Genomic DNA, 26,747 nt, shown 5'->3' on the forward strand with positions numbered 1-26,747 from the left:
CAGGATTATGGTGCCTGCATGTCACTCATCGCTGTTCGAGTCTTCTACAGGAAATGTCCTCGTGTGATCCAGAATGGCGCCATCTTTCCTGAGACTCTGTCTGGAGCAGAGAGCACCTCCTTGGTGGCAGCCAGAGGTGTTTGTGTTCCCAATGGGGAAGAGGTGGATGTCCCCATCAAGCTGTACTGTAACGGGGACGGGGAGTGGATGGTTCCCATTGGGCGCTGCATGTGCAAAGCTGGATACGAGGCAGTAGAGAACGGTACAGCCTGCAGAGGTAAGGACCCACCAGCACTGTTCCACACTTCTTTCTCTGTTTTATGACACCTCTGTTTTGTTTCCTTGATTTATTTTTAACTGCTTTTGACAGAACCTTTAATTCATTCACCTAAATATTTACTGAGAGCCACAACTGAGTTGTTTTTCCATTTGTGAAAATGTATGCAGGTCAGTTGGTTCGCCATTGTAGTCCAGACATAAATGCATCTCAGCAAATATTGGACTTGGCAGTACAATTCCGTTGTTCGCACATAAACCACTGCAAAATTACTTTGACTGTTGTTCAATTTAGTAGTGCGATCAGCAGGTCAGCATTTTCACTTATCCAGTGAATATCTGTACATTTCAGTCAAAACCAAGTCAGTGATGACATATCAGGGGATCACAGCATGGGTCTGGACACAGGAGACCATTGTTCTAGTCCCATTGGAAACATCTTTCCTTGTGTTCTACGTCACTGACATACATGCATCCAGTAGTCCTGAATGTAAGCAGTTATTTAAAGCTTAACCCTGTTCTTTTTTACTAAATGTAAGCAAGTGGTTTTGTTGTCTAAACCTAACTAAGTAGTAAAAAGTTATTTTTTAGGATATGAACCACGTAGCATAAGGTTTCATAATCATGCCAACCCATTCATGACAATGTGTTGCTCAGTGAATGTGGTCTACCACAGCTGTAGCTCTCTGAATGAACTGTGACTGAGCTGTGAGCGTACCTTACAACCAATCACTGATTCCCTCAGTGCTCCCAGGAGCAATCTGAAATTATTATCGGTAGAAGCTAATAACGTAATATAATGTCTTACTTATCACATTATTACATTTACTTTGTCAAGGAGTGCATTGCGACCCGAGATTGGTGCTTGTTGTAAAAGTGAAGCTAACTCGCTAACTGCTGTTAGCTGCACTACTTAGCTCAATTGTTGGGAAAACAACGTTGGCAGACTGACATGTGGTATGTCAAGGTATTGTTGTCATGGAAACAAACCCCAGCGGATTTTGTCAGACTAGTTTTGTATAGCCTATATGGAAATAGTTATGTTATTGACATCACAGATATGCATATGCTATTGATGCCTCCTAATATTTTAGGCAGGCTTTAGCTACTTGCTATTCAAAACATTTGGCAACACTTATTAGTATTTTATGAGATGTGAATGATTCTGATTCACTTGTATCCCCTGTTCCTGTCTGGTGTGCACAGTCTTCCTATTATTAAAGTCTTCTAACCGATCCATATTATTAATCCCAATCAGGTCATTTACTGTGTCTTGGCTGAATGAGGACTAACATGTGACTCAGTCTGTAATGTCTGTAACACAAAGGACCATACTCCCCTTGATGATCTGGAGATGAAGGTCAAAGGATTATCCCTGCATTATCTTGTGGGATTAAGTTAAGTTAGATGTGTCCAGTCGTCGATTTTCGAGGGGGATGCCATCCCCTCTTTAGCAAAATGACCAATGGCAGACCTGCCATCCCCCTTCTTTATCTTATATATAGAGCAGAGAGAGTGCAGGGGCACAAGGGTTGTTCAGTGGAACATGTTCTGTAGTCTAGTCCAGCTATTCTCAACCTTGGGGTCGGGACCCCAATTAGGGTCGCAAGATGATTTTTGGGGGTCGCCAAATCATTTTGGAAGTCAGCTCTGTCTCCACTGTGTTAAAGTGTGTTTTAGTCTTTTTGGTCATTTTGTGTCTTTTTTTTGGTCATTTTGTGTCTTTTTTGGTCATTTTGTGTCTTTTTTTGGTCATTTTGTTTCTTTTCTGGTGAATTTGTGTCTTTTTTGGTCATTTTGTTTCCTTTTTTTGGTCATTTTGTGTCTTTTTTGGGTCAATTTGTGTCTTTTTTTGGTAATTTTTTGTCATTTGGGGATCAATTTGAGTCCTTTTTTGCTTAATTTTATGTAATTTTTTGGTCATTTTGTGTCTTTTTTTATCATTTTGTGTCATTTTGTGTTCAATTTGATTCTTTTTTGGGTAATTTTGTGTCTTTTCTGACAAATCCCAAAGTATCAAGTTGTTACTTTCCAAGGAGTCTCTGGCTTGAAGTTGACTGTTACACACTCAGGAGGTCAGAATGGACCTTTAAACTGATAGCAAAGGACTTAGATTAAAAGTAACAATAAAATATTAAGTGAGCGGGGGTCGGGGACAACATGCATGTTAAATTGGGGGTCACGACTCAAAAAGGTTGAGAACTACTGGTCTAGTCAACCTTGTCTGTCTACTGGTAACACTTTACAACGAGGTACACACAAGTTACCAGGAAACATATGAGGAATGTTTCAAGGAACAAATAGCCAGCGAACCATTTGCAATGAGTACCTCCTCTATATATTTATAGACCATTTATTAATTAGTCAATGATTAGTTATTTCACAAACAAGTGAGAAACTAACTGCTAGGGAACCATTTGACAAGTTCCTTCTAATCAAATTTATAGTAGCTAATGTTAAGTTATTGATTAGCTCAGCAAGAAATGTTTATGGAATGATGAACTGCTATGGAACCAATAAGGAACTCCTATTCAAATTTAGAGTAGCTAATAATTAGTTCCTTTGGAAGCAATTCAGAAACGAGTGAGGAACTATTTGCTAGTGTATCATTTGTTAATGAGTGACGCCTATTCAAATTTTATAGAGCAGCTAATGATGGCTGTATTGAGAAACGAGTGAGGGACCAATCAGGAGTGACTTGATAATGAACGAGTCATGAAGATTACTTCCCTAACAAGTCCTGAGTGAGGACTATGTAAAAGATAATGAGTCAAACAACAGTTTGAGTGACGTTACTGATTACATGAAGTCATTGTTGAGTCATTACTCGTTAACTCTGAACCAACTGCTGAGTAGAGAAAAAACTAGTAACGATTCTTTAATTGCTTAAACACTCGATACTGTTTTTATAACCCCCTGTGTAATGTCATAGATGATACAGGATATTTACTACGTAGTCCCTTATTGCCTTATGATTTTCTAATTCTTGTATTTTTATAAGTCGCTTTAGTCCCAAGAATGTTTACTTCATCCCATCAGCAGATCAGTGTGTTGGCGACCCTTATTATGTCTGCAGTTAGTGGAAAACTAACGCTGTTTGTCATTTAAACTGTCCATTTCACTCTTGAGTTGAGTGGAGATTGGCTGAAGTACATTGGTGGTTGGTTTTGTTCCTTTTTGTTATTATTTGCCCTTTTATTTTGCTAATTTAATGTAAACTATCTATGTTGGAAATAGATCTGGCTATGCAAGAGTTACCTCACACAGCAGCTGAATGGATATGCGAAATCACAAGATCACACGAGAATTTCAGGTTTATGAGATGAAAACCCACCTGGCCAGGCTCTAAGTAATGCTTTTGAGTTGCATAGCCAACAGTTGGGCCATGGGTTCCTCCTAATGGTCTGTCCTTTGAGGAGTCACATTAATCAGAGGTGACTGTCGGTTTTTAACAACTCTTCTCCTGACTGATGTTAGCACAGACTTCTTCTGGTAATGTGATGAAGTCTCCCAACAGTCTTGGAACGACCTATGTGATTTTGTGTTGGAATAGTTTTCTATAGCTTCTGTGTTCTCTACAGCTATTTTGTTCTCTGCAGATACTGTGTTCTCCACATTTAATGTTTCCTCTATAGCTACTTTGTTCTCTACTGCTATTGGGTTCTTGATAGCTACTGTGGTCCCCAGTAGGGCTGAACGATATATCGTTATCGTATCTTTATCGAGATATGAAGATCCACTCAATCATGCACCCACCAACTATAAACTCAAACATTAGTTCACTATTTTGCAATCTCTTAAGTGTTGTATTTTAACATTGTTTTGTGTTGTAGCTTAATACTGTGATTTTACTCTTGTTGTTGTTCTGTGTTGTATTGTGTTTTAAGAGTGTGAAACTTTGTTGTTGCTGTTTGAAAGCCTTGTTTGTTTGTCTTAGATGTATGTTATTTGTTCCTGCCCAGGGACTACAGATGAAATTTAGCTTGTAGCTAATTCTGGTACGGCTGAGAGCCATGCACTGTCCCTGTTAAATAAACGAATAAATAAATAAAATAAATAAGATTCAAGATATTAATATCGGAAAAGCAGCGATATAAACGATATATTTCCCCCGCGCTCGCCCTGCATGTAAAGCTCTGGCAGTCACCATAAACATTACTTTTAAGATTGCCCTTGAACGCACCACTACGGCCAGCCAACCACAAAGCTTATTTCATGCTTGCTGTGGATCGACAGCTGAAGCCAACCAATGACAATCATAGGAGGGTGGGAGTGAGGGAGACGTAGACTGAGACGCACACAGCCACACACACAGGACATTCACAGCGGGGAAATCAAAACGAAAGAAACGAAAGAAAAGTGACATGAGTGCGGAAGATAATGCGGCCGGTGGCAGTGCAGAATCTAATTTTGTGCCAAAACATAAATCATCCTCCATTATTTGGAGGTATTTTGGATTTAGAAAGGATGATGTCGACCAGAGCGAGGTGTTGTGCAGGTCGTGCTTGGCGAAAAATGCGACGAAGCACGGGAAGGAAACAAGGGAACACAACCAACTTGTTTCACCACTTGAAACAACACCACCGTGTGCTGCACTATGCACCGTATGTTGCACTTCAATGCACTTTCAATGTTTCACCTTCCACCAGCTGCTGCATTGGTTATTTATTGTCAAAGCGGAGCTGCAGTAAAATGTTAATTTTTTTTAATTTATTTATTATTGAGTGACTTTATGTTAATGTTGATGACTGGCAGTGAGTTCTAATCAATAAAACTGCACTCTTTTGTATTATGATGTTTTTATTTTTCTGAAAAATGCTTGGTTTTCACCGAAAGCCGTAGTCATATTGTATCGTATCTATATCGAGATATCTGGCATGAATATCGAGATATGAAATTTTGTCCATATCGTTCAGCCCTAGTCCCCAGAGATACTGTGTTCTCCATAGCTACTGTGTTCTCTACATTACTGTGTTCTCTAAAGCTACTGTGTTCTCTACAGCTACTGTGTTCTCTATAGCTACTGCGTTCTCCACAGCTACTGTGTTCTCCATAGCTACTGTGGTCCCCTGCATTCTCCACAGCAACTGTGTTCTCTATAGCAACTATGTTCTCTATGGCTACTGTGTCCTATATAGCTACTGTGGTCCCCAGAGACACTGTGTTCTCCACAGATACTGTGTTCTCTATAGCTAGTGTGTTCTCCATAGCTACTGTGTTCTCTACATTACTGTGTTCTCTACAGCTACTGTGTTCTCTACAGCTACTGTGTTCTCCATAGCTACTGTGTTCTCCATAGCTACTGTGTTCTCTATAGCTACTGTGTTCTCCATAGCTACTGTGGTCCCCTGCGTTCTCCACAGCTACTGTGTTCTCTATAGCAACTATGTTCTCCATAGCTACTGTGTTCTCTATAGCTACTGTGTTCTCCATAGCTACTGTGGTCCCCTGCGTTCTCCACAGGTACTGTGTTCTCTATAGCAACTATGTTCTCTATAGCTACTGTGTTCTTCACAGCTACTGTGTTCTCTACAGCTACTGTGTCCTCTATAGCTACTGTGTTCTCTATAGCTACTGTGTTCTCTACAGCTACCGTGTTCTCTATAGCTACTGTGTTCTGTATAGCTACTGTGTTCTCTACAGCTACCGTGTTCTGTATAGCTACTGTGTTCTCTATAGCTACTGTGTTCTCTACAGCTACCGTGTTCTCTATAACTACTGTGTTCTCTATAGCTACTGTGTTCTCTACAGCTACCGTGTTCTGTATAGCTACTGTGTTCTCTATAGCTACTGTGTTCTCTATAGCTACTGTGTTCTCTATAGCTACTGTGTTCTCTACAGCTACTGTCTTCTCCTCATTTTTTTTATTTAACAATTTAATGTTCAATCTTTTTTTGATCATATTTAAAGTGAATACTAAGCCTCTACCATAATACAATCAGAGAACATAAAAGAGAAAAAATAAAACATTGATTCATAAAACTGTTTTCTTGCTTCCCCATAGTCTTTCCCTATTTATCTTTTGTAATTCAAAGTAGTGTCCTCAGCTCCACATGTTCTGAGTTGTTTTATAACCCTGTGAAGAGCAGAACTGATCGCCTCTGAAGGAGTCCCAGAAAATGTCACTTCGATGAGCTGACCTTTATGAGATGCACATGTCTGGGCTATCATGACTAAACATATGATCTGCAGGGAAAATGTCAAGATGAAAGAGCTCAGACATACTAATTCTGGATCTAACTTATACTAATACTGATGGTTCTGATACTAAAGCAGCCGATTCATATATAGTTGACACTGTGGAGCGTTTTTCCTATTTCTCTCTTGTATGGTAGATCATACTCTTTGATGCTAAGCATGCTGGTCTGATTTGTTTTTTGGTTCTTCCCTTTTTTCTCTGTGCACCTTGCACCTCTTCCCCTACTGAATATCTCCCATACAGCTTGTATATCAGGGTTCTTCAAGGCTGCACAGGGAGATCACAAATGTCTGCAGTGCCCCATTAACAGCCGAACCACCAGCGAGGGAGCAACGAACTGTGTGTGTCGCAACGGCTACTACCGCGCTGACTCCGACCCTCCACAGATGCCCTGTACAAGTATGTATAAAAACAGATGCCCTGTACAAGTATGTATAAAAACAGATGCCCTGTACAAGTATGTATAAAAACAGATGCCCTGTACAAGTATGTATAAAAACAGATGCCCTGTACAAGTATGTATAAAAACAGATGCCCTGTACAAGTATGTATAAAAACAGATGCCCTGTACAAGTATGTATAAAAACAGATGCCCTGTACAAGTATGTATAAAAACAGATGCCCTGTATAAGTATGTATAAAAACTGTCAAGACAGCACGTTCATGGAGAGCAGTGTACCTGCTGCATACAACTTAATTAATACAAACCATGTTTTGTGAAAGGGAATGTGGTTTGAATTTAAGGGGAGAGATCAAATTCAAAAATCTTTGTTTTCGTAAAACCAGGAATAGTCTAGACGGATTTCAGAATAAAGGCCTCCTATAAGAAGTGAGGAGCATTTATGGGTACAAGTCAGGAACCGGCCTACCTTACATATCTCAAGGGTGCTGAGTCCAAAAAAAATGGTTCCCAAGCGAAATTTTGAGTTTTTGACCTTCTAATTTGTATATCAAATGGCCACCAAATTGCCCATCTTGCACAGTGATTAGACCATTTCCCCTTAGTTTTTTGTAAGTAGACAATCAAGATGAGGAAATTAAGTTTCTGGATCTATAGTCTAGGGTCAGAGCAAGGATATAGTGGAGGCTCAGTGTCTTTTTATGTATATATATATATATATATATATATATATATATATATACAAAATACAAAATACCAACTGGAACATTTAAAAGTGATATTGATTAAATATTTATGTCGGCCTTAAAAAATGACACAAATAATGCTTAATTTCACCGTAAAAGTTGGTATTTTGCATATATATATATGTTTATATCTGTTTACCATTTATAAATAATGGTTATTGTAAAGTGTTACCACCTTTTCAAGTAAAGAATGATAATGATTGTCTTTCTCTCTTCCCCAGCTGTTCCATCAGCTCCTCAGACTGTGATCTCCATAGTGAATGAGACCTCTCTGAGGCTGGAGTGGAGCCCCCCCCAGGAGGGCGGCGGCCGGGAGGACGTGGTCTACAACATCATCTGTAAGAGCTGCGGCAGCGGCCGCGGCGGCTGCACGCGCTGCGGAGACAACGTGCAGTTCGTCCCCCGTCAGCTGGGCCTGACCGACGTCAGCGTCCAGATCAGCGACCTGCTGGCTCACACACAGTACACCTTCGAGATACAAGCTGTCAACGGAGTCTCTGACCAGAGTCCTTATTCACCACAGCACACGTCTGTCAACATCACCACCAACCAGGCTGGTGAGGACAGCAACACTTTCTGCAAGGCATAACATCACTTTGAGTCAGTTATAATCTCAGTTCAGTCAGGAATACTCTCGTCATAGATTTTAACCATTTATTGCAAGATGGTTGGTACAGTTGTATTTGGCGGTGTGGGTTCTGCTCTAGAAGCTATCAGGCAGTATCTGTGCAGCATGCAACAGATTCTGGCTGAGTGCAACATTCGATCCCCCGGGACATGCAGAGCAGAACCTGAATATGCTATATGCAATAGTACTGACACTTGCAGACATTACAACATTGCAAATAATTCATCCTAAAAATACTCTTACTCTGGCTTGTACTGGTGGTGCTTGGGGTGGTGGAGGGAGGTTTAATGCAGCAGTGTGTGCAGCAGAGTGATGCGATGCAGGAGGAATGAGAGGCAGAACAGTTTAAATGGACCGCCTAGTTGTGTGTGTGTGATAGTGATCGGTTGTCAGACCAGCTGACAGCCAAGCAGGCGTGACTACCGTATTCCGCCTGAACTAACGCAGAAAAAAACTTCAGCAAAAGTCTATTTACTACACTTGTTCTTGTCAATATTTTCTACACAGCCTCTAAAGTTTGTTCTCCTTGTTTTGTTCTCAGCACCATCATCAGTGTCCATCATCCACCAGGTGAGCAGGACCCCTACCACCATCACCCTGTCCTGGTCCCAGCCGGACCAGCCCAACGGGGTCATCCTGGACTATGAGCTGCAGTACTATGAGAAGGTACATCACTGCTGTCACAGATCAGAAACACATGAGAGCTCCTACAGACATCAGACTGCTCTAGTGACTTATTTAGAGTTTAACCCTCCTGTTATGTTGCAGGTCAAACTACCCATTTTAAAGTTTAAAAATAAAATAAAAATGTTTAAAGTATTTTTTGGGGGGATGAAGCTTTTTCTGCTTGGCTTAATAATAAGTGTAATCAGCATATAAAATGAAAATGGTTCATTTCACATATTTGCGTGGAGACTCAGACACACATATACACACACTGGCCTCATTTATCAAACGAGCGTACGTCACGTATTGTGAAAAAGTAACTTAAAATTAGCATTTTTAATCTGAGCATTTGATTGTCAGTTTCCTGATGTGTATTTCTGCTGCATGTGTTTCAGAACCAGGCAGAGTGGAACTCGTCCCTCACCAGGAGTCAGACCAACACTGCAGTGGTCCGAGGCCTGAAGCCTGGAACCATCTACGTCTTCCAGGTTCGGGCTCGGACCGTCGCTGGATTTGGACGCTTTAGTGGCAAAATGTACTTCCAGACCATGACTGAAGGTAGGAAGAGAAACTAGACCAGCACACGTTAGTCCCAGGAGCTTCATGGATCACAGCCCAATCTAAAAATGAGTCATATTTGTTGGTTTTGTGTGTTTTTACCCATAGAGGAATATAACTCCAGTATTCAGGAGAAGCTACCCCTCATCATTGGTTCCGCCGCTGCAGGCGTAGTCTTCATCATTGCCATCACTGTCTTCATCATTGTCTGCCGCAGGTGAGCCAGAATGTTCCAGGCCATGAAACAATATAATAACAACGCATGTGTCCATTGAAGTGGCTTCTTTCTATTGGCAGCTGTTAGATGAGCTGCTACACTTTCTACAGTAGTGGACCATAAAGCAGCTATTCTCAACCTTAGGGTCGGGACCCCAGTTGGGGTTGCGAGATGATTTCTGGGGGTCGCCAAATCATTTTGGAAGTCAGCTCTGTCTCCACTGTGTTAAAGTGTTCATGTGTTAATGTGTTTTAGGCTTTTTGGTCTGTAACAGCCTAATAAGAGATGTTGAGGATCTTCTGTTGGTTCATCACTGCAGGCATTCCCTTTCACATTACAGTTAGGGATAATATAGAAATACTGAAGAATAGCAACCCAGTCTCACAGTCAGATGTGATATGAGCATGTTGGTCCACAATAACCATTTTCTTTGGCATATTTTGTCCTATTGGCCAGTGGTCACATGGAGTGACTGACCCTCACAAGTGTATTTCTGTGAAAACACAAAAATTCATTCTTCTCTCAGTGAAAATGCAGTATATTAACCCTTTATAGGGCACTCCTGGAAATTGAAAATAACCCTGAAGTGTTATATTACAAGACTTTTTGCAAAATGTTTCATTTTTATATTGCAAATCGAGGTCAATTGATTCATTATTATTATTATATTTAGTCTCTTTCCCACAGCAACCCTCAATAGACAATAACACATCATCTGCATACATCACCACTTTATCTTTTACCTTTAAACTATTTATTATCTTTTTAGACTACTTATTACATATGTTTAATGTCTGAATGTCTTTTTTAAAGCACCTTATATATGAGAAGCACACGTAAATTTAGTTGTTAGTTTTTTAATACAATGACAATAAAGGAAAGCTTGAATCTTGTGTGATTTACTGATTGGTCAGATGCCACAGTGTCTCTATCTGTGATGTAGAAACCCATATGGTTCTATGAGGAGACCTGTTATAGATGTAATGTAATAGATCAAGTTACCAAATATGGTTATTTGCCTGATAAAGGGTTAAAACATAGCAGCACTTTCAGCAGTACTATTAATCTTGCTAGCATCTCCCACCAATCTTTAGTTTGATAACAAAGATTATTTCAGGCCTTGCCAGAAAATTGTTGGAATGCACCGTTTTCCATCGTTGCTATGGTGATGGCTGAAAGCGTCCAGCTTCATGTAGTTTGAGTCATTGTCTTTACGTTATGTCACCACATTTCTCAACACAAAAGCCCTCGTGTGTCCTTGACAGCTCAACAATACAATGGCTTATTGTTAAGTTCCTCCATTTTAATTAGTTGTCTGAGTCTGCACAGTAGTGACAGAAAGTGGAGCTGAGGTATTGAGTTCCCACGCTAACACCAGCTGTCAATCATGAAGCCACGCCCCCTGGTTCATTACATCACATTAGGATTAAAACCCTTTTTCAGAAGATGTAACAATTGAAGAAGCATTAACACAAGTAACCTAAAGTCACTGAAACAATGTTGGGGAAAAACATGACTTAGATTTTTAATTTGGCTCATGTCCCATCCACTAACATAGAGGGGCGGGGCCTATACTGGTATTTATATATATATATATATATATATATATATATAGATTATAGAGGGGCGGGGCCTATACTGGTATCTATCTATATATATATATAGATTATAGAGGGGCGGGGCCTATACTGGTATCTATCTATATATATATATAGATTATAGAGGGGCGGGGCCTATACTGGTATCTATATATATATATATAGATTCTAGAGGGGCGGGGCCTATACTGGTATCTATCTATATATATATATAGATTATAGAGGGGCGGGGCCTATACTGGTATCTATATATATATATATAGATTCTAGAGGGGCGGGGCCTATACTGGTATCTATCTATATATATATATAGATTATAGAGGGGCGGGGCCTATACTGGTATCTATATATATATATATAGATTCTAGAGGGGCGGGGCCTATACTGGTATCTATCTATATATATATATATAGATTATAGAGGGGCAGGGCCTATACTGGTATCTATCTATCTATCTATCTATCTATCTATCTATCTATCTATATATATATATATATATAGATTATAGAGGGGCGGGGGCTATCCTGCAGGAGGCCAACAGGGCCATCAACATGTTTCAGACTCACTTTTCACTTTTTTGATGAATAACCTGAGAGCTGCGTGATGGCTGGTGATCCTGGCCAACATTACTGTCTGTAAGAGGCTGCAGCAGGCTGATACTGGTATCATACTAAGTATGATAAGTTATTTATTGGTATAAAACATGTCATATCAGCTGGTCAGGAAGGGGGCATGTGGCAGTTGTATAACAACTTGTTTACCCTTGTTTACATTTGTAGTTATTGGTGCACTCTGGTGGCCATAAAAATCATGAACTACACCAAGTTGGAAGTGATGTTAAGAAGTGTGAAAGCAAAGGAGGAAGGAAATTATATAATAAGCATGAAAAGTTGCTCTCTGGGGGGCAGAAGGGGGGTAGTAAACAAATATCTTCATAACCTTTATTTATGTGCATTTATTTTACTTAAATTATCTTTTATAATGCCTAACCAATAGCTTTTGTTTTGGTTTGTTTCCTAATATTAATTTAATCTTAACCTATTCACTATGACGATTGTTTAGTTTATGTACATAGACGTGTGCATCACCTGCAACTGGTAGGAACACAATTTTTATAAATGCTACTGTGGGTCAAACATTTTGAATATTACATAAGAAGTACACTAAGGAGTTTAAGGGGATGGTAACTGCATTTTATGTTTTAAATATCAAATTGTTAAATGGGTGAATATTTAATTCAACAATATTTTACCAATAACTGGCCACAGTTGTTGACTATAAGAGAAGGTCCCATTTTGTTATTATTTATTAAGGATATTTTCATATTTTTGTGTTGAGAAATGTCCAGCTGGGTGGGTTCAGCAGCGTCCATAGCAACCAGCATAGCAACAGTGGAAAACTCTGAATTCCAACAATTTTAGACCTGAAATTTTTTTTTTAACGAAATCTAAACTGAAGATCGTCTGCATTCACTAAACAAGGATTTTGACAGTAAAATTAACATTTTTTGCCACAAATTATTCCAAAAGACGGTATTGTGAAAAAGTAACTTAAAATTAGCATTTTAAATAAATATGACAACAAATAATAATGTCTGCGATTCATTTTGTTCCAGAGAAGGTCACCAGAAAAACAAGGTCATCCCACAATTTTAGAACTGTTATTGCAAAACCAATACATGTTTTGCCCTGTGAACAAATGTAGCACATTGACATTTTGATGTGTGACTGGGTTGAAAAGAGATCTGCATAAATTAATAATGTTGAAATACTTTTGCCTGCAGTGTGACAAAATATCTAACAGGATATTTAACATGTCTAGCTTTGGTCTTTATCAAACATTGTAAGTTTTAGTCCCACATTTGTTTTCACTGTTTGCTGTGCATCATCCATGTCACATAAACACATGAAACATGTTCACCATAACTACTCGTTAAACTGGAGATCACAGCATCTGTTCATGTGCACATTTCTGTAGAAGAGATGCAAATAGCACTGCAAAATCCTTGTTTTGAATGGTAAGTATGACCAACACAGCCAGCTGCACAGCTCCACTCACTTGTTAAGAGTAAAGATAACAACAGTGCACAAATTCCTCTTTATTGCTATCAAACCTTATATCTATATATCTATATATCTAACCCTATTACTGCATTGTGACACAACAATGCCAACTCTAAGTCCACTTACCAGCTTTTTCCAGAGCTCCAGCCATATCACAGGGTCTTCATCTTGAGTTCATGGAGATGGATCTCTTAAAATTAAACCTCTGTGTTTTTGTTCTCAGCAGGAGAAATTCTGACCAACCAGAATCAGAATACACAGACAAACTCCAGCATTACACCAGTGGTCACAGTAAGTAACACTGTTGTTCTGTGTGACATGTTTTGTTTTGGCAGAATATGAAACAGACGCAGGGACTTTATGCCGTTATGTACCAGTTATTTGTGTAGCTGTTGCTGTCTCTTCCATCTCTCTGTTGAAGTGTCACCGGGGATGAAGATCTACATCGACCCCTTCACATACGAAGACCCTAATGAAGCAGTGAGAGAATTTGCCAAGGAGATTGACATTTCCTGTGTCAAGATTGAACAAGTTATTGGTGCAGGTAAAGTAAAAACAGTGCATGAGAAAGAAAATGATGTTTAGTACCAGAGAAAGCAGAGCTCAGCCAAAACCATGGCATTTCACAAACAAATTGACCAATTGCGTTAAAGAGCCCACCCATATGTATGGGGTGCCCAACCCACGAAGAATATATGTAACATTAAGGAAGTTTGTAATCAATCGGGGTCACATGGCAGAGTCCAGCGCTGAGCATTGCATTTGGCTAATATTCTTTCAATAAATGGTTGACTTTATTTATTTGTCCTGAGTGTTTTGTAAGACCAAGTTTAGGAAAAAGAACCCGGGTGAGAGTTAGAAGCTGTAAAAGCTTACGCTCTAACAAAACCAGGAAGTGATTTGTTTAAATCTACATCTTTAAATATCATTCTCTTTGCCCTGACTGCTCTTTTCTTCCCATCAGGTGAGTTTGGGGAGGTGTGCAGTGGAAACCTGCGGCAGCCTGGGAAGAGAGAGATCCTGATAGCTATCAAGGCGCTGAAGGCGGGCTACACCGAACGCCAGAGGCGGGACTTCTTGAGTGAGGCGTCCATCATGGGCCAGTTTGACCACCCCAACATCATCCATCTGGAGGGGGTGGTGACCAAGAGCAGCCCTGTTATGATCATCACGGAGTTCATGGAGAACGGATCCCTGGACTCCTTCCTCAGGGTAAACTACGTATTTACATAAAAGAAGCCAAACAAATTGACTCAATGAAGGACCCAAAAACATCTCTCCTCCTTTCATCACCCTGAACATCCTGCTGGGCATTTTATTGTCTGTCAGGATTTTCTGAGACTAACTTTCTGAGTCCCCCAAACAGAGTCCGGGTGTCTGGGACCATGCTCCCCCGGAGAACATTTTTGCCCTAAAAGCCGAAATTTGGTGCTTCTCGCACATTCTAATGCCACTATTCCATCTTAATCATTGCATATTTTTTCTGAATTATTGTAAAGGATAATAAGAGTTTGTCTGTGTTTTATTTAAGGTTTCATATTTTGATAGTCTTTTTGACAATAATGTGGTGGACTCTGCTAACACATCCATTTGCTCTTATTTTCAAAGCTACATGTGTTTGCTTTTATTTTTTGAAGGCAGGTCTAACACGTTCTTACCATAACGTCTTATGGTGTGTTATATTAACACTGAAAGTCAGAACTTGGAGCTCGGAATAACCGATGGACTCTCTATGTGCTGTAATGTAAATAGTCTAACTAACGGAACATTAATCCTCTGTTTTACCGGAGATGTTTGTCGCTGAAAGTGGGGGGGGGGGAAACTGGATCACTATGAATCAGGGAGACATACCCCCCCCCTAGTGCGTTCATGCCTCCCAGCCATGGATCATGACCTATGATCATGACATAGTCATGCATCACTGCACCTGCTGCAATAAAACTGTCTTTCAAAGGAAAGTACAGAATAGAAAGTAAGGAATAGACCGGCTGTGAGTGGTTGTGCCCAGCTTCTGGCCCAATGTCAGCCCTGCCACCAAAGTTCGAGTTAAGGATGTATATAATTTGCGTAAATTATCTTGGAATTTTCTTTTAAAGGGCTTTAAAATGGTACGTTTTGCAAGACTCAGCACTCCAGGAAGCCTTGGCAAAACAAAGGTCACCATCCAATGCCTGTTGCCGAAGTGAATAATAATATCATCAATTTAAAGGTCATTTCATTGGAACAACCCATCCATGACTAATGATTAGACAAGAGAAATACATAAGGGGATCTGATCCCAAGCCAGCAGGGACATATGTGGTTGATTTGTAGGAATTCAAACATATAGTCCTATTATTCACAATAAGTACTGTAGCTCTTTTCACAATGACAGAACAGGATGGCTCTTTGAAACGGGCGTTTATTGAGAATGTCTCATCTTTCTTATTCATTTCTTGCTTCTCACGCCATAAGAACTGCATTGAAATCAAATTAAATTGCAAATTAAAGAAATTAACTTACATCGTTTCATGTGCAAAACAATTGGACGACAACAATGTGAAAGGCATTAAATTTGCACAAATACCTCGTTGGCTGCTTGTCATGAAAAAGAGTTTCTTAAAGTCTTCACAGTCTTCAAAGTGACCATCAGCTCCACATGTTAGCTTTCCATTTAGCTTATTAGCTATGTGCGTTAGCTCATGTATGCTGCACATTTACTTCACAACACAAAACAGGAACTGGAAACTAAGTTCCACCACAATACAAAATAAAATGTAAACTTCAAAATAACTCACGTATGGCATTATATTAAATTGTAACCACTTTAACCTTACATCAAAAGATTATTAATCTATTTATTACATTAAATTATGAATTTGCAGATTATGCTCAGTGTTCTGTTGTCTGCTGAAGCCTCCACATCCTGTCCTATTCTGCTTCTCCCCCTGCATACCTTCCCTGACCTCTGACCTCTCCTATCCTTAAATGACCCAGTCCTGGTCATAATTTTAGGACGCAGCCAAGCCGAGTAATTCCCCGCTCCCACACATTTATGCAACAGCATTTACACGTACTGTTCAGTCATTTGCATTATTCACCACAAAAGACGAACATTAATTCAATGATTTGTCTTACAGCAAAACGATGGGCAGTTCACAGTGATCCAGCTGGTGGGGATGCTGCGCGGCATCGCAGCAGGGATGAAGTACCTGTGTGACATGAACTACGTCCACAGAGACCTGGCGGCCAGGAACATCCTGGTCAACAGCAACCTGGTGTGCAAAGTGTCTGACTTCGGTCTGTCACGCTTCCTAGAGGACGACACGTCAGACCCCACCTACACCAGCGCTCTGGTTAGTCCTCAACACACATCACAGAGTCTTATTTTACCATGATACCATTAGAAGTCCTTATGAAACATCATATGTTCTGTTTCTGTGTATGACATCATTTTTCTAAATTAATTTGCAGTGATTGGTTGACATGTGACTGGTCTGTGCCAGTGAATGTGGGATAAAAAATTAAATGTATTCATAGGAGCATGAAAATAAACTCAATTGAATTATATCCAATAAAAATGCAATTAAATTTGAATAATTAAAAAGAAATTGAAATTACAAAAAACTTTAAATTTAATCAGGAATTGGCTAAACATGAAATGGAGCAAACCAAAAAACAGGCGGGCCAGTAGGTCAGTATGAGTCCAAACCAAGATTATTATAGTTAACGAAAACTAACCAAATAACCCAAACTAGGATTGGAAAAACATTTTTGTTAACTGAAATAAAAATAAAAACGAGAGTTCTTAAAAAAACGATAACTAACTGAAACTGTATTGTGTGATTACAAAACTAACTAAAACGAACTAAAATGATAGTGAAAATGTCCTTCGTTTTCATCTTTGTCCACTTTTTTATACATAATCCAGTTTCTATTCTCCACCGCTGAGTGTGTGTATTCCTGAGTGAGTGAAATCACCGTAATGAACCATGTTGGCAGTAAAGAGAAACTTCTCAGCTTTCAGAAAACGTTGGAATTTTCCTGATAGCGCAAACTGTTTAGTTATTATGGTAAAAGTGTCTCCGGAGCAAAACTCTGTAAACTTTGGATGTTGTTCTTTCACTGTGTGAGAGTGAAAGTCTTCAATTCAACCATGATGTTACAAATCACAGTTCTTTTGCAGAATATATGTAGGGGAAACACTGAATAATCCTTTTTGGTTGATATGAAATATATTTATTTAGCTCCAACTAAACAGCTGCTGGTTAGTGAACCTGCAGGAACACATGAGAATATGTTACTGAGACTGGATGAAACACCAGAACTGTAAGAGTTAATAACCTTATTGGGGCTGAGATGATAAACCAAAGGAAATAAAGGCAAAATTTATTTTGACCTCTTTGAATCTGGCACCCATTACAAAACAACTAAAACTAACATTAAAACTAATAAAAACTAAAACTAGCTAACTCAATCTAAAAACTAATTAAAACTAACTGAATTTGAAAAACAAAAACTCACAACGAAATTAAAGCTGAAAATATTGAAAAATCCCAAACTATTCTAACCTTGGTCCCAACCAGCCTCAGTAATAGAGATAGCTGCTGTTCCTCTCTGTCCACTGTGCCACTTCCCACCTTCACACTTGTTTGTTTCCAGGGAGGGAAGATTCCCATCCGGTGGACGGCTCCAGAGGCCATCCAGTACAGGAAGTTCACCTCCTCCAGCGACTGCTGGAGTTATGGCATCGTCATGTGGGAAGTGATGTCATACGGGGAAAGGCCCTACTGGGACATGAGCAACCAGGACGTGAGTAATCCCTGGAGATCAGCCAGCATTTAGCAGCTTTATTATTTATGTTTTACTGCAGGACCATTGTAGAAAGGGGGCTTTGTGCAGAACTGTATAGATGTTCTGTGGATATAGGCTGAGGGAGTTTCTGTCTTTGCCAGAAGAAGGTGATACAGACTCAACACTGCTGTTGAAATACAATAAGTATACTATAGGAATACTTTTTAAAAATACATTTTTTTAGCTAATATAGTAGTTAAAGACATTTTACAAAAGTTTAAATCAGGGGTGTCAAACTCTGGCCCGCGGGCCAAATTTGGCTCACAGTGAAATTTAATTTGGCCCGCGAGGCAATACCAAATTATTATATTATTATTGTAAATTAATGACACATTTTTTATTTGAAATTTGATTTTGCATGTCTGCACTATTTAGTTATATATTGTATGTTTATAAGCGTTGCTGGTTCCATATTTAATGTTAAAGCAAAACATGTTTGGTATATATTTAAAGGTTTATTTGGCCCATTGTGTATTTGAGTTTGACACCCCTGGTTTAAATGATCAAAGTAAGCAACACATTAAAATATATGTAACACACAACATTAAAATCCCTTGAAAATCTGGCTGTTGGATTTATCAGCCAATATTTTGTCTTTGTCTTTTTATCTATAATGTTGTTTATCTCCAAAAGCAACAATCCAACATTGGTTTTATTTCATTTAGTTCCTCTTTTTGCTTTTGTGTCTTTTCTGTTGAGAGTGTAGTTTTGGACTGAATCTATTCTAGACATAGTTCTAGACTCAACATCTATTTGACTTCTCATAGGTGATCAATGCCATAGAGCAGGACTACAGGTTGCCGCCCCCTATGGACTGTCCCAGTGCACTGCACCAGCTGATGCTGGACTGCTGGCAGAAAGACCGCAACAACCGGCCCAAGTTCAGCCAGATCGTCAGCACGCTGGACAAGATGATCCGCAACCCCAACAGCCTCAAGGCCACCACACCATTATCATCAAGGTATGGAAGAAAAGTCCTCCAGCCAGGGGCGGTTCTAGACCAGTTTCACTGTGGGGGCCAAGGAGGGGCCAGTGTTTAATCAGAGGGGCACATTAGCACATGAAAAAATGAACAAAGATGATATTTAAGCATTCAAAATCTTTGAATGTTTTGAAAAAGACACAAAATGACCAAAAAAGACACAAAATGACCAAAAAAGACACAAAATGAGAAGACAGAATAACAAAAAAAAAACCAAAGAAGACATAAAAATGACAAAAAAGACACAAAATGACAAAAAAAAGACACAAAATAACTAAAAAAGACACAACAACAGACACAAAATTACCAAAAAAAGACACAAAAAAGACACAAATGACCAAAAAAGACACAAAATGACTTACAAAGACACGTAAAGACATGAAAATGGATCAAAAATGGACAAAATATCCCTTTAAGACTCCAGAGAGTTAAACTATTATACAATGTAACATTCTGGGTTCCTTTTGTGTACAATGAGATATTGTTTGAACAAAAAGGTTAGTTGTTCCATTGTTCATCGTTATAAATTGATCATTTTATTATTAATTTGACACAGGGGCCACAGCAGGGGCCAAAGGCTTCTTCACAGGGGCAGTGGCCCCTGGAGGCCCCTGGTTGGAACCACCACTGCCTCCAGCACTGCATGATGACCTCTCCTCTCACATATGAATCACTCTCACACTGCGTTATGTTCTTCTTTTCTTTTATTTCAGTGTTCACTTACCTCTGCTGGACCGCACCACTCCAGACTTCTCCTCCTTCAGCACAGTGGATGAGTGGCTGGATGCCATCAAGATGGGCCAGTACAAGGAGAACTTCACCAACGAAGACTTCACCAGCTTTGACGTGGTCTCCAAAATGACCATGGAGTATGTTGCAAACTTCTAATACATCTACCATATAAATATCATAGTTAGTCAGTAACATGTGGTTTAAATCCAGATTCTAGTTTGAAGTAGTAAAGAAATATATAATATCCGTCCATCAGCATACTATAGAAAGACATTAGAAACTGAAGAGTGCCATTCAGACAGCGTCTTCATCCTCAGTCATGTAATTCTGTATTTGAAATGACATATTAGTCTAGACGGATTTCAGAATAAAGGCCTCCAATAAGATGTGAGGAGCATTTATGGGTCCAAGTCAGGAACCAGCCTACCTTACATATCTCAAGGGTGCTGAGTCCAAAAAAAATGGTTCCCAAGCGAAATTTTGAGTTTTTGACCTTCTAATTTGTATCAAATGGCCACCAAATTGCCCATCTTGCTCAGTCATTGGACCATTTCCCCTTAGTTTTTTTGTAAGTAGGCAATCAAAGATGAGGAAATTAAGTTTCTGGATCTATAGTCTAGGGTCAGAGCAAGGATATAGTGGAGGCTCAGTGCCTTTTTTATGTATATATATATATATATATATATATATGCGAAATACCAACTGGAACATTTAAAAGTGATATTGATTGAATATTTATGTCGGCCTTAAAAAAATGACACAAATAATGCTTAATTTCACCTTAAAAGTTGGTATTTTGCATATATATATTTTATACATAAAAAGACACTGAGCCTCCACTATATCCTTGCTCTGACCCTAGACTATAGATCCAGAAACTTAATTTCCTCATCTTTGATTGCCTACTTACAAAAAAACTAAGGGGAAATGGTCCAACAACCAACAGCCGCCATTTTGATATGCAAATGAGAAGGTCAAAAACTCAAAATTTCGCTTGGGAACCATTTTTTTGGATTCAGCACCCTTGAAATAAGTAAAGTAGGCCGATTCCCGACTTGTACCCATAAATGCTCCTCACTTTCACTTTTTGGACAATTCCCTCTAGACTATATGTTGGCTGCTTCCGGCTCGGAGCCCTTCTGTGTTGAGTTTGCATGTTCTCCCCATGTCAGCATAGGTTCTCTTTACAGTCCAAAGACATGCAACTTAGTTTTAGTTGGTGCCTCTAACGTGCCTGTAGGAGTGTATGAGAGCATGAGTGGTTGTCTGTCTGTATGAGTCAGTCAGCCCTGTGATAGTTTGGCAACCAGTGTCAGATCGGCTCCAGCCCACTTCCACCCTTCAGATAAGCAGTTAAAGATAATGAATCAATCAATCAATCAATCAATCAATCAATCAATCAATCAACCAATCAATCAATCAATCAATCAATCAATCAATCAATCAATCAATCAATCAATCAATCAATCAATCAATCAATTAATCAATCAATCAATCAATCAATCAATTCCATTGGATTCTTCAAAACTGGCCCTTGGATAGAGGATATGGAGATATGGAGCCATCCGTAGGGGACTGTTTGCTTCCCATTCATTTTCTTCAAGGTTTAATATTGACATCTTTTTGAGCATTTTAATTACACAGCCACTTTCAGTTAAAACAGATTAAATATTTACCCAAAAACATGTAGATGAGTGTTGTCAGCCCTGAGTCCAGTCTGTTAGGGCAGCCAGTAATTCGTCCAAGAGGCTAAATTAGGTGCACTGCTTTGTGGCTAACATCATATCATAAAATTATTTCAGTATCCAGAAAATAGTAAGTGTTGAAGGATATAAAGTGTCAGGAGTTGTTCTGAGCTGGAACTGACACCAAGTTTCTCTTCAGGGACATCCTGAGAGTTGGAGTGACGTTGGCCGGCCACCAGAAGAAGATCCTCAACAGCATCCAGTCTATGAGGGCCCAGATGAACCAGATCACTTCAGTAGAGGTGTGATCTGACAGACCAGGAGCACAGTGCTCTGTTTACAGTAGGAAACACAGCAGCCACCAACCCTGCAGTCAGCTGAACCCTCTCAGGACTCAGACTGTGATCCACCACCATCCTATTGTCTCTTGAGAAGGTTCTGTCAGTCTGCAGCACTGCACATGTTTGATAGTTTTCTTGTAGCTGCTGTATGTTCAGGTAACAGTCAGTCTGTGTCCATGTCAGGAGACACCTTGCTTTTATAATTTATTCTGTTAAATAATAATACACTACACTTGGCCCAATTACCACCAGGTCAACACACTGAGGGAGGAATCAGTTTGCAGGACTGACCTTGCACTTTGTACAAGACTCTTTTTTATGAGGGATGATGAGATGAAAATTATCACGAAAAAGAAAAAGTAAATTGAAGCTACTTTCTGAGCTGAGAGCTGGTAGTAAACATGGTTCTTAATGTAGAATAATCTAGCTGCTGACTCACAGCAGCTCTTACTGCTACTGTCTCACAATGTTTGTCTTCCACATTTTTGACTGAGAGGCCACAGGGCAACGTGCTGGGACCCTTGTTGTTTTATTTAATTATTTAAACTTATCATTCGTAACATTGTCATCATATCAATTGCCTTTTTGGAGATCTTACTGGCTGGCAGTTTTACAGCAATAGACATACAATGTATTGTCTGTCTATATAGTATTTTTTATTCTTACTGGAATACCAAAATCCACACAATTTAAATAGTTTGCATGCACAAAAAGGGATTCACAGGATACTATGCACCAACTAAATACTAGAGTGAAACAAAGCCAGTGCCATTCATTTGAAAGAGGAAGCACAAGTGTCAAAACATCCACCAGTTGCTTTTTTTTCTGGAGCATTTCTGATAAAAGCCAGTATGTGATACACAATCAAACTTATAAAACATATTTGTATATTATAGCTTTAATTAAAAACCCGAACATCAATGCAGAAAGTGAATGTGCTTATGGGATTCCCTATTTTGGATTATATTAAACTAAAATGCTAAATCTAAAAACATGAAATGTAGTGATGCAAGAAAGGGATAAAAAAAAGACAAGGGTTAATGTAAAGGACCAAAAAAGATCCAACATGAAGTGATGTTGAATGAAGGCAGACTGCTGCTTGTGTTGTTGTTGAAGGCAGCATCGGTAAGAGCTGGCTCTGTGAAAGCACCTGGTTTGGTTTTTATGGTTAATAGAGGCCAACACTCTTAAAATAAAGCTAAAGTTGTGAACACTGATAAAACTGTAGCACAGTGGCCAGTCTCCATCTGGTTCTCCTGCCTGTTAGCATAGCATAACTGGTGCTGGTTGTGTTGAGTTTTGCTCCCAAAGACTGAATGAAGAGAAGAGATTTGCCCTTTGAAAGGGCTCTTTAAAAAGTCTCCACATATTGTAATTTCTGTGATGTCAGAAGCTGCAGATGTTATTCTGACTGGACCTCTGAGACAGAAGAAAGAACCCAGTGACTTTAATATTGGCCTCCCTGATGAATCCTCTGAAAATGCCATAAAATGGCCCAACTTGTTACATTTTTAAAAGCCATTTGGTAGATATTCAGATTTTTTACACACATGTTCTTATCAAGAAAATAACATTTTTGAAACTTGAAATCCAGCCACCTGAAAGGGACAATATGCAAATGTTGATTGGACCATGCACTGTCTGTCATTCACTGTGATGTCACCGTCCCGTTTACTCCCATTCAATCTAAAGAACTATGCTCTGTGTTTAACAGGCAGTTGTTCAAGAAAAGTCAAACCTCTGTGTGGCCCTTCTTAACCCATTGAGGCCTAAAACGCCTGTAAAACCTCTGGGCGATTTTAAAATCAGCCCCTAAAACCTGAAGTTTTTCTGGAAATTCAACAGAAGTGTCAATGCTACAATAATAGATTTTTCAGCCTCTGTAGCAGATAGAAATTAAATTCAAAAAGTATTTGAGAGCTTATACAAATAATACAAAACGACGTATCCGCTTTCCAGGCTTCAATGGGTTAACTGGAATGACCCCAGCAGACTGCTGTTATAGGGCCGTAATGATTAAACAGATCTGGTCTAATATTTACAAGATCTGCATCTTGTTATAGGGAGAAAACAATCTGTTCTTTTAGAATTACTGATTGGAGCGTTTTTCATCTAATGCATCAACTGTCAGTGTCTTCCAAAGCCTGAACACGCCACTGTTATATATAACCTGTAAGAGTTGTGACCTCTGTGGTGAAGGTTTGATGAGGTTTGATGAGGTTTGGGCGGCTAAATCTGCTTCTCCAGGTACTTGGTTAGGGTTTGTGGCACCATAATAGTGTTATGTGTTAAGGTACTTCAGTATTTCCTTGTGACAAATGTTGTAATGAACATTATTGTCCTCGTGCACTGCACCAGCTGATGGAAGACCACAACAACCAGCCAGAGTCAGACAGATTGTTTCACCCTGTAAACAGCCTGTAAACAGCTAACATGCTAACCAGCTAACATGCTGGTTCTCCTTCTGAGGACAGAAGTGTTTATTCTCTCAGGTGTTCTGTAGGACATGCAGGTGAACTATGGGCCCTCAGACACTGCTCTGATTATCTGTCCATGTGCATAATCTGCCCATGGGCATATTCCTTTAATCTTTATGGTTTTAAATGATGAGTAATAAACCAACAGGTGGTTTCAGAAAGCAACGGGAAAGGATTCTAAAGGGAACGTGATTTTTAGACTTCACTCTCAGATCATTAATAATAATGTTTTGTCCGTTTATAAAAAGGAGAATTTTGATAAAACTGCACTTTTTATAAATAGTATGTGGTTATGATATAATTTATACTTCACAGTACAGGAAAAAACATTTTCCCCTTGAGTCATGTGATATCTGAGTGATTCTTTTTTTTTGGTATTGGGACATTTGGCATGTTAAATCTTTTATTTCTACTGTACAAGCACAAACACAGGTTTACCCACTCACTGTTGATGTACTGTACATGATTCCTGTGAACCCTTTGTAAATGGTCAGAATGTCCTTGATGTGTATGAGGTACAATACACCTGATTGTGTGATAGCTTCCAGTAAACCCTTCGGTCCAACAGATCTCCTCCCAGCTGACAGGTGATGTTTAAAATCAGGAGGATCTCTCCCTTCAGGTCTTCTTTGTGATCTGCTTGTTTAATCACAACTTGTAAGGTAACACAACAAAAACCAAACTCTCACTTGGAATTCCGTGCAGGTTTGAAATTGTATTATTGTTCATTTCATGTGTTTGTCACACGTTCACAAGGCTGGATTACCAGCCGCACTGCAAAAAAAGAAAAGTTGGGTGAACTCAAAATTTCAAGGCAACAAACTTCGATAAAATTTTAAGTTGGACAATTAAACTAAATATTTAAAGTTTTGTTTTTGAGTTTGAATTCAGATTTTTGTCAACTCAACTGTAAGTTGTCCTAACTTATAATTTTACATTGTAATAACTTTTAATCCTTACTTCTGCTAACTTCTGCAATGTGCTGAATTGGCATGATTGTAACGTCGCTATGAAATGTCAGCTAATGTTGCGACCACAATTTTGAGTTAGCATTGATACGCTAATGGCTACTCTTGTAGCTGTAGCAAGCAGGGCCGCTAGCATCAGTTAGCCGCTAGCATCAGTTAGCCGCTAGCTTCAGTTAGCCGCTAGCATCAGTTAGCCGCTAGCTTTCGCTAATGACTGAATTTCACCGCTTTCCCGCATTTCCCAACAAAGAAATAAGAGTTATCAGAACTATTGTCCCTTGTTGTGAACCCCAACTTAAAGATATAAGTAACAACAACTCACCAACTTGTTTTTGAGCAGACAACTGGCTTCCTTTGTTGTGCTAACTGACATTATTGCCCTAAATGTCAATAATTTATATTTCCAAGTTTTACCAACTTAAATCACTGTTTTAGGCCAAAAAACACAAGTTGGCTTTTTTTGCAGTGTGGACAAAACAGGAAACTGAAAGCAAAAAGGCGAGTTTCTGAATCCAGTCTGGCTCTTTGACCCTCTTCTGATTGTTCCATCCTGCTGCACCGTGAGGCTGAAAAGATGCACTGAACTACTTTAATTGTGCAATATATACCAGTGCATGTTTCTGTTTGAACATATTGTAGATGTTTAGTGGACGGTACAAGACTTTGTGTCATCTCTACACTTACTGCACACTGAGTGTGCTCTCTGTCAGACTACCTGGACTCTTCACCTGTTTGGCATTTTTCATGACTGAAAACTGAAAAGGTTGTTTCCACTGCTGTTTTGAATCAATTCCAACAAATGCTTCTTTTTGTCACATCCTCCTTTGATATTTACTAGATGTTGTTGAGTCAGGTTTTTCAACCAGTCTTCACTATTTTGTCATACAATGTGTAGCGTTATTCTAACATGGGTCCGATATGTTTTACAGGCAAACAAAGACACTGTTCTGCAATGTGGATATGCATGGAATAGCTGTTCCACTGCTTTCAGGTGATTTTATTCAAACTGCCATCTTTTCTTGTCTTTTTCCTGAGTTTTAGTTCATTACCTTCCTACAGTATGGTTCCAGTTCCTGCACTGAGCCTGTCTTACACATGTCAACATCTAATCATGATGGATTGTAATATTTCTGTTCTTTCATCCAATTAAACGAGACAGAGAACATTTTTACAAATACCCTTTAACCTGTAGCAATCCATAATGTAATGACTGTGCATAATGTTTAAAATGAAATGCAATAAAAGCTGATAATGTAAATGTAAGCACAAAACGTATTCCAACCATGAGAACAATTTGTAAATAAATCAATAAGTTATTACATTATAAGAACATAATTGCATTATAAACAATGGGAAAAGGCTGAATAATGTTATACAT

At 39.1% G+C, this 26,747-nt stretch overlaps 1 protein-coding gene across 2 annotated transcripts in view; it reads left to right on the plus strand.

Annotated features, from left to right (window-relative positions):
- ephb2a (eph receptor B2a) overlaps positions 1-21,964 on the plus strand; it is a 55,412-nt gene extending 33,448 nt beyond the window's left edge. The window contains exons 3-16 of one of the 2 annotated variants that reach the window (XM_059332992.1): positions 1-277; positions 6,719-6,874; positions 7,843-8,178; positions 8,791-8,915; positions 9,311-9,473; positions 9,582-9,690; positions 13,575-13,642; positions 13,773-13,895; positions 14,316-14,563; positions 16,471-16,686; positions 17,993-18,142; positions 18,952-19,145; positions 19,880-20,035; positions 21,783-21,964. The exon at positions 1-277 is cut by the window's left edge and continues 408 nt beyond it. In XM_059332992.1, the coding sequence (XP_059188975.1) occupies positions 1-277; positions 6,719-6,874; positions 7,843-8,178; positions 8,791-8,915; positions 9,311-9,473; positions 9,582-9,690; positions 13,575-13,642; positions 13,773-13,895; positions 14,316-14,563; positions 16,471-16,686; positions 17,993-18,142; positions 18,952-19,145; positions 19,880-20,035; positions 21,783-21,891 (2,430 nt within the window). In that variant the 3' untranslated portion in view covers positions 21,892-21,964. Of the gene's footprint in view, positions 278-6,718; positions 6,875-7,842; positions 8,179-8,790; positions 8,916-9,310; positions 9,474-9,581; positions 9,691-13,574; positions 13,643-13,772; positions 13,896-14,315; positions 14,564-16,470; positions 16,687-17,992; positions 18,143-18,951; positions 19,146-19,879; positions 20,036-21,782 lie in introns of those variants that run through there. The other variant, XR_009394391.1, reaches the window with a different exon arrangement.
- Positions 21,965-26,747: the final 4,783 nt, after the last annotated feature.

Source organism: Centropristis striata, chromosome 5 (genome assembly GCF_030273125.1).
Source record: "Centropristis striata isolate RG_2023a ecotype Rhode Island chromosome 5, C.striata_1.0, whole genome shotgun sequence".
NCBI lineage: Eukaryota > Metazoa > Chordata > Actinopteri > Perciformes > Serranidae > Centropristis > Centropristis striata.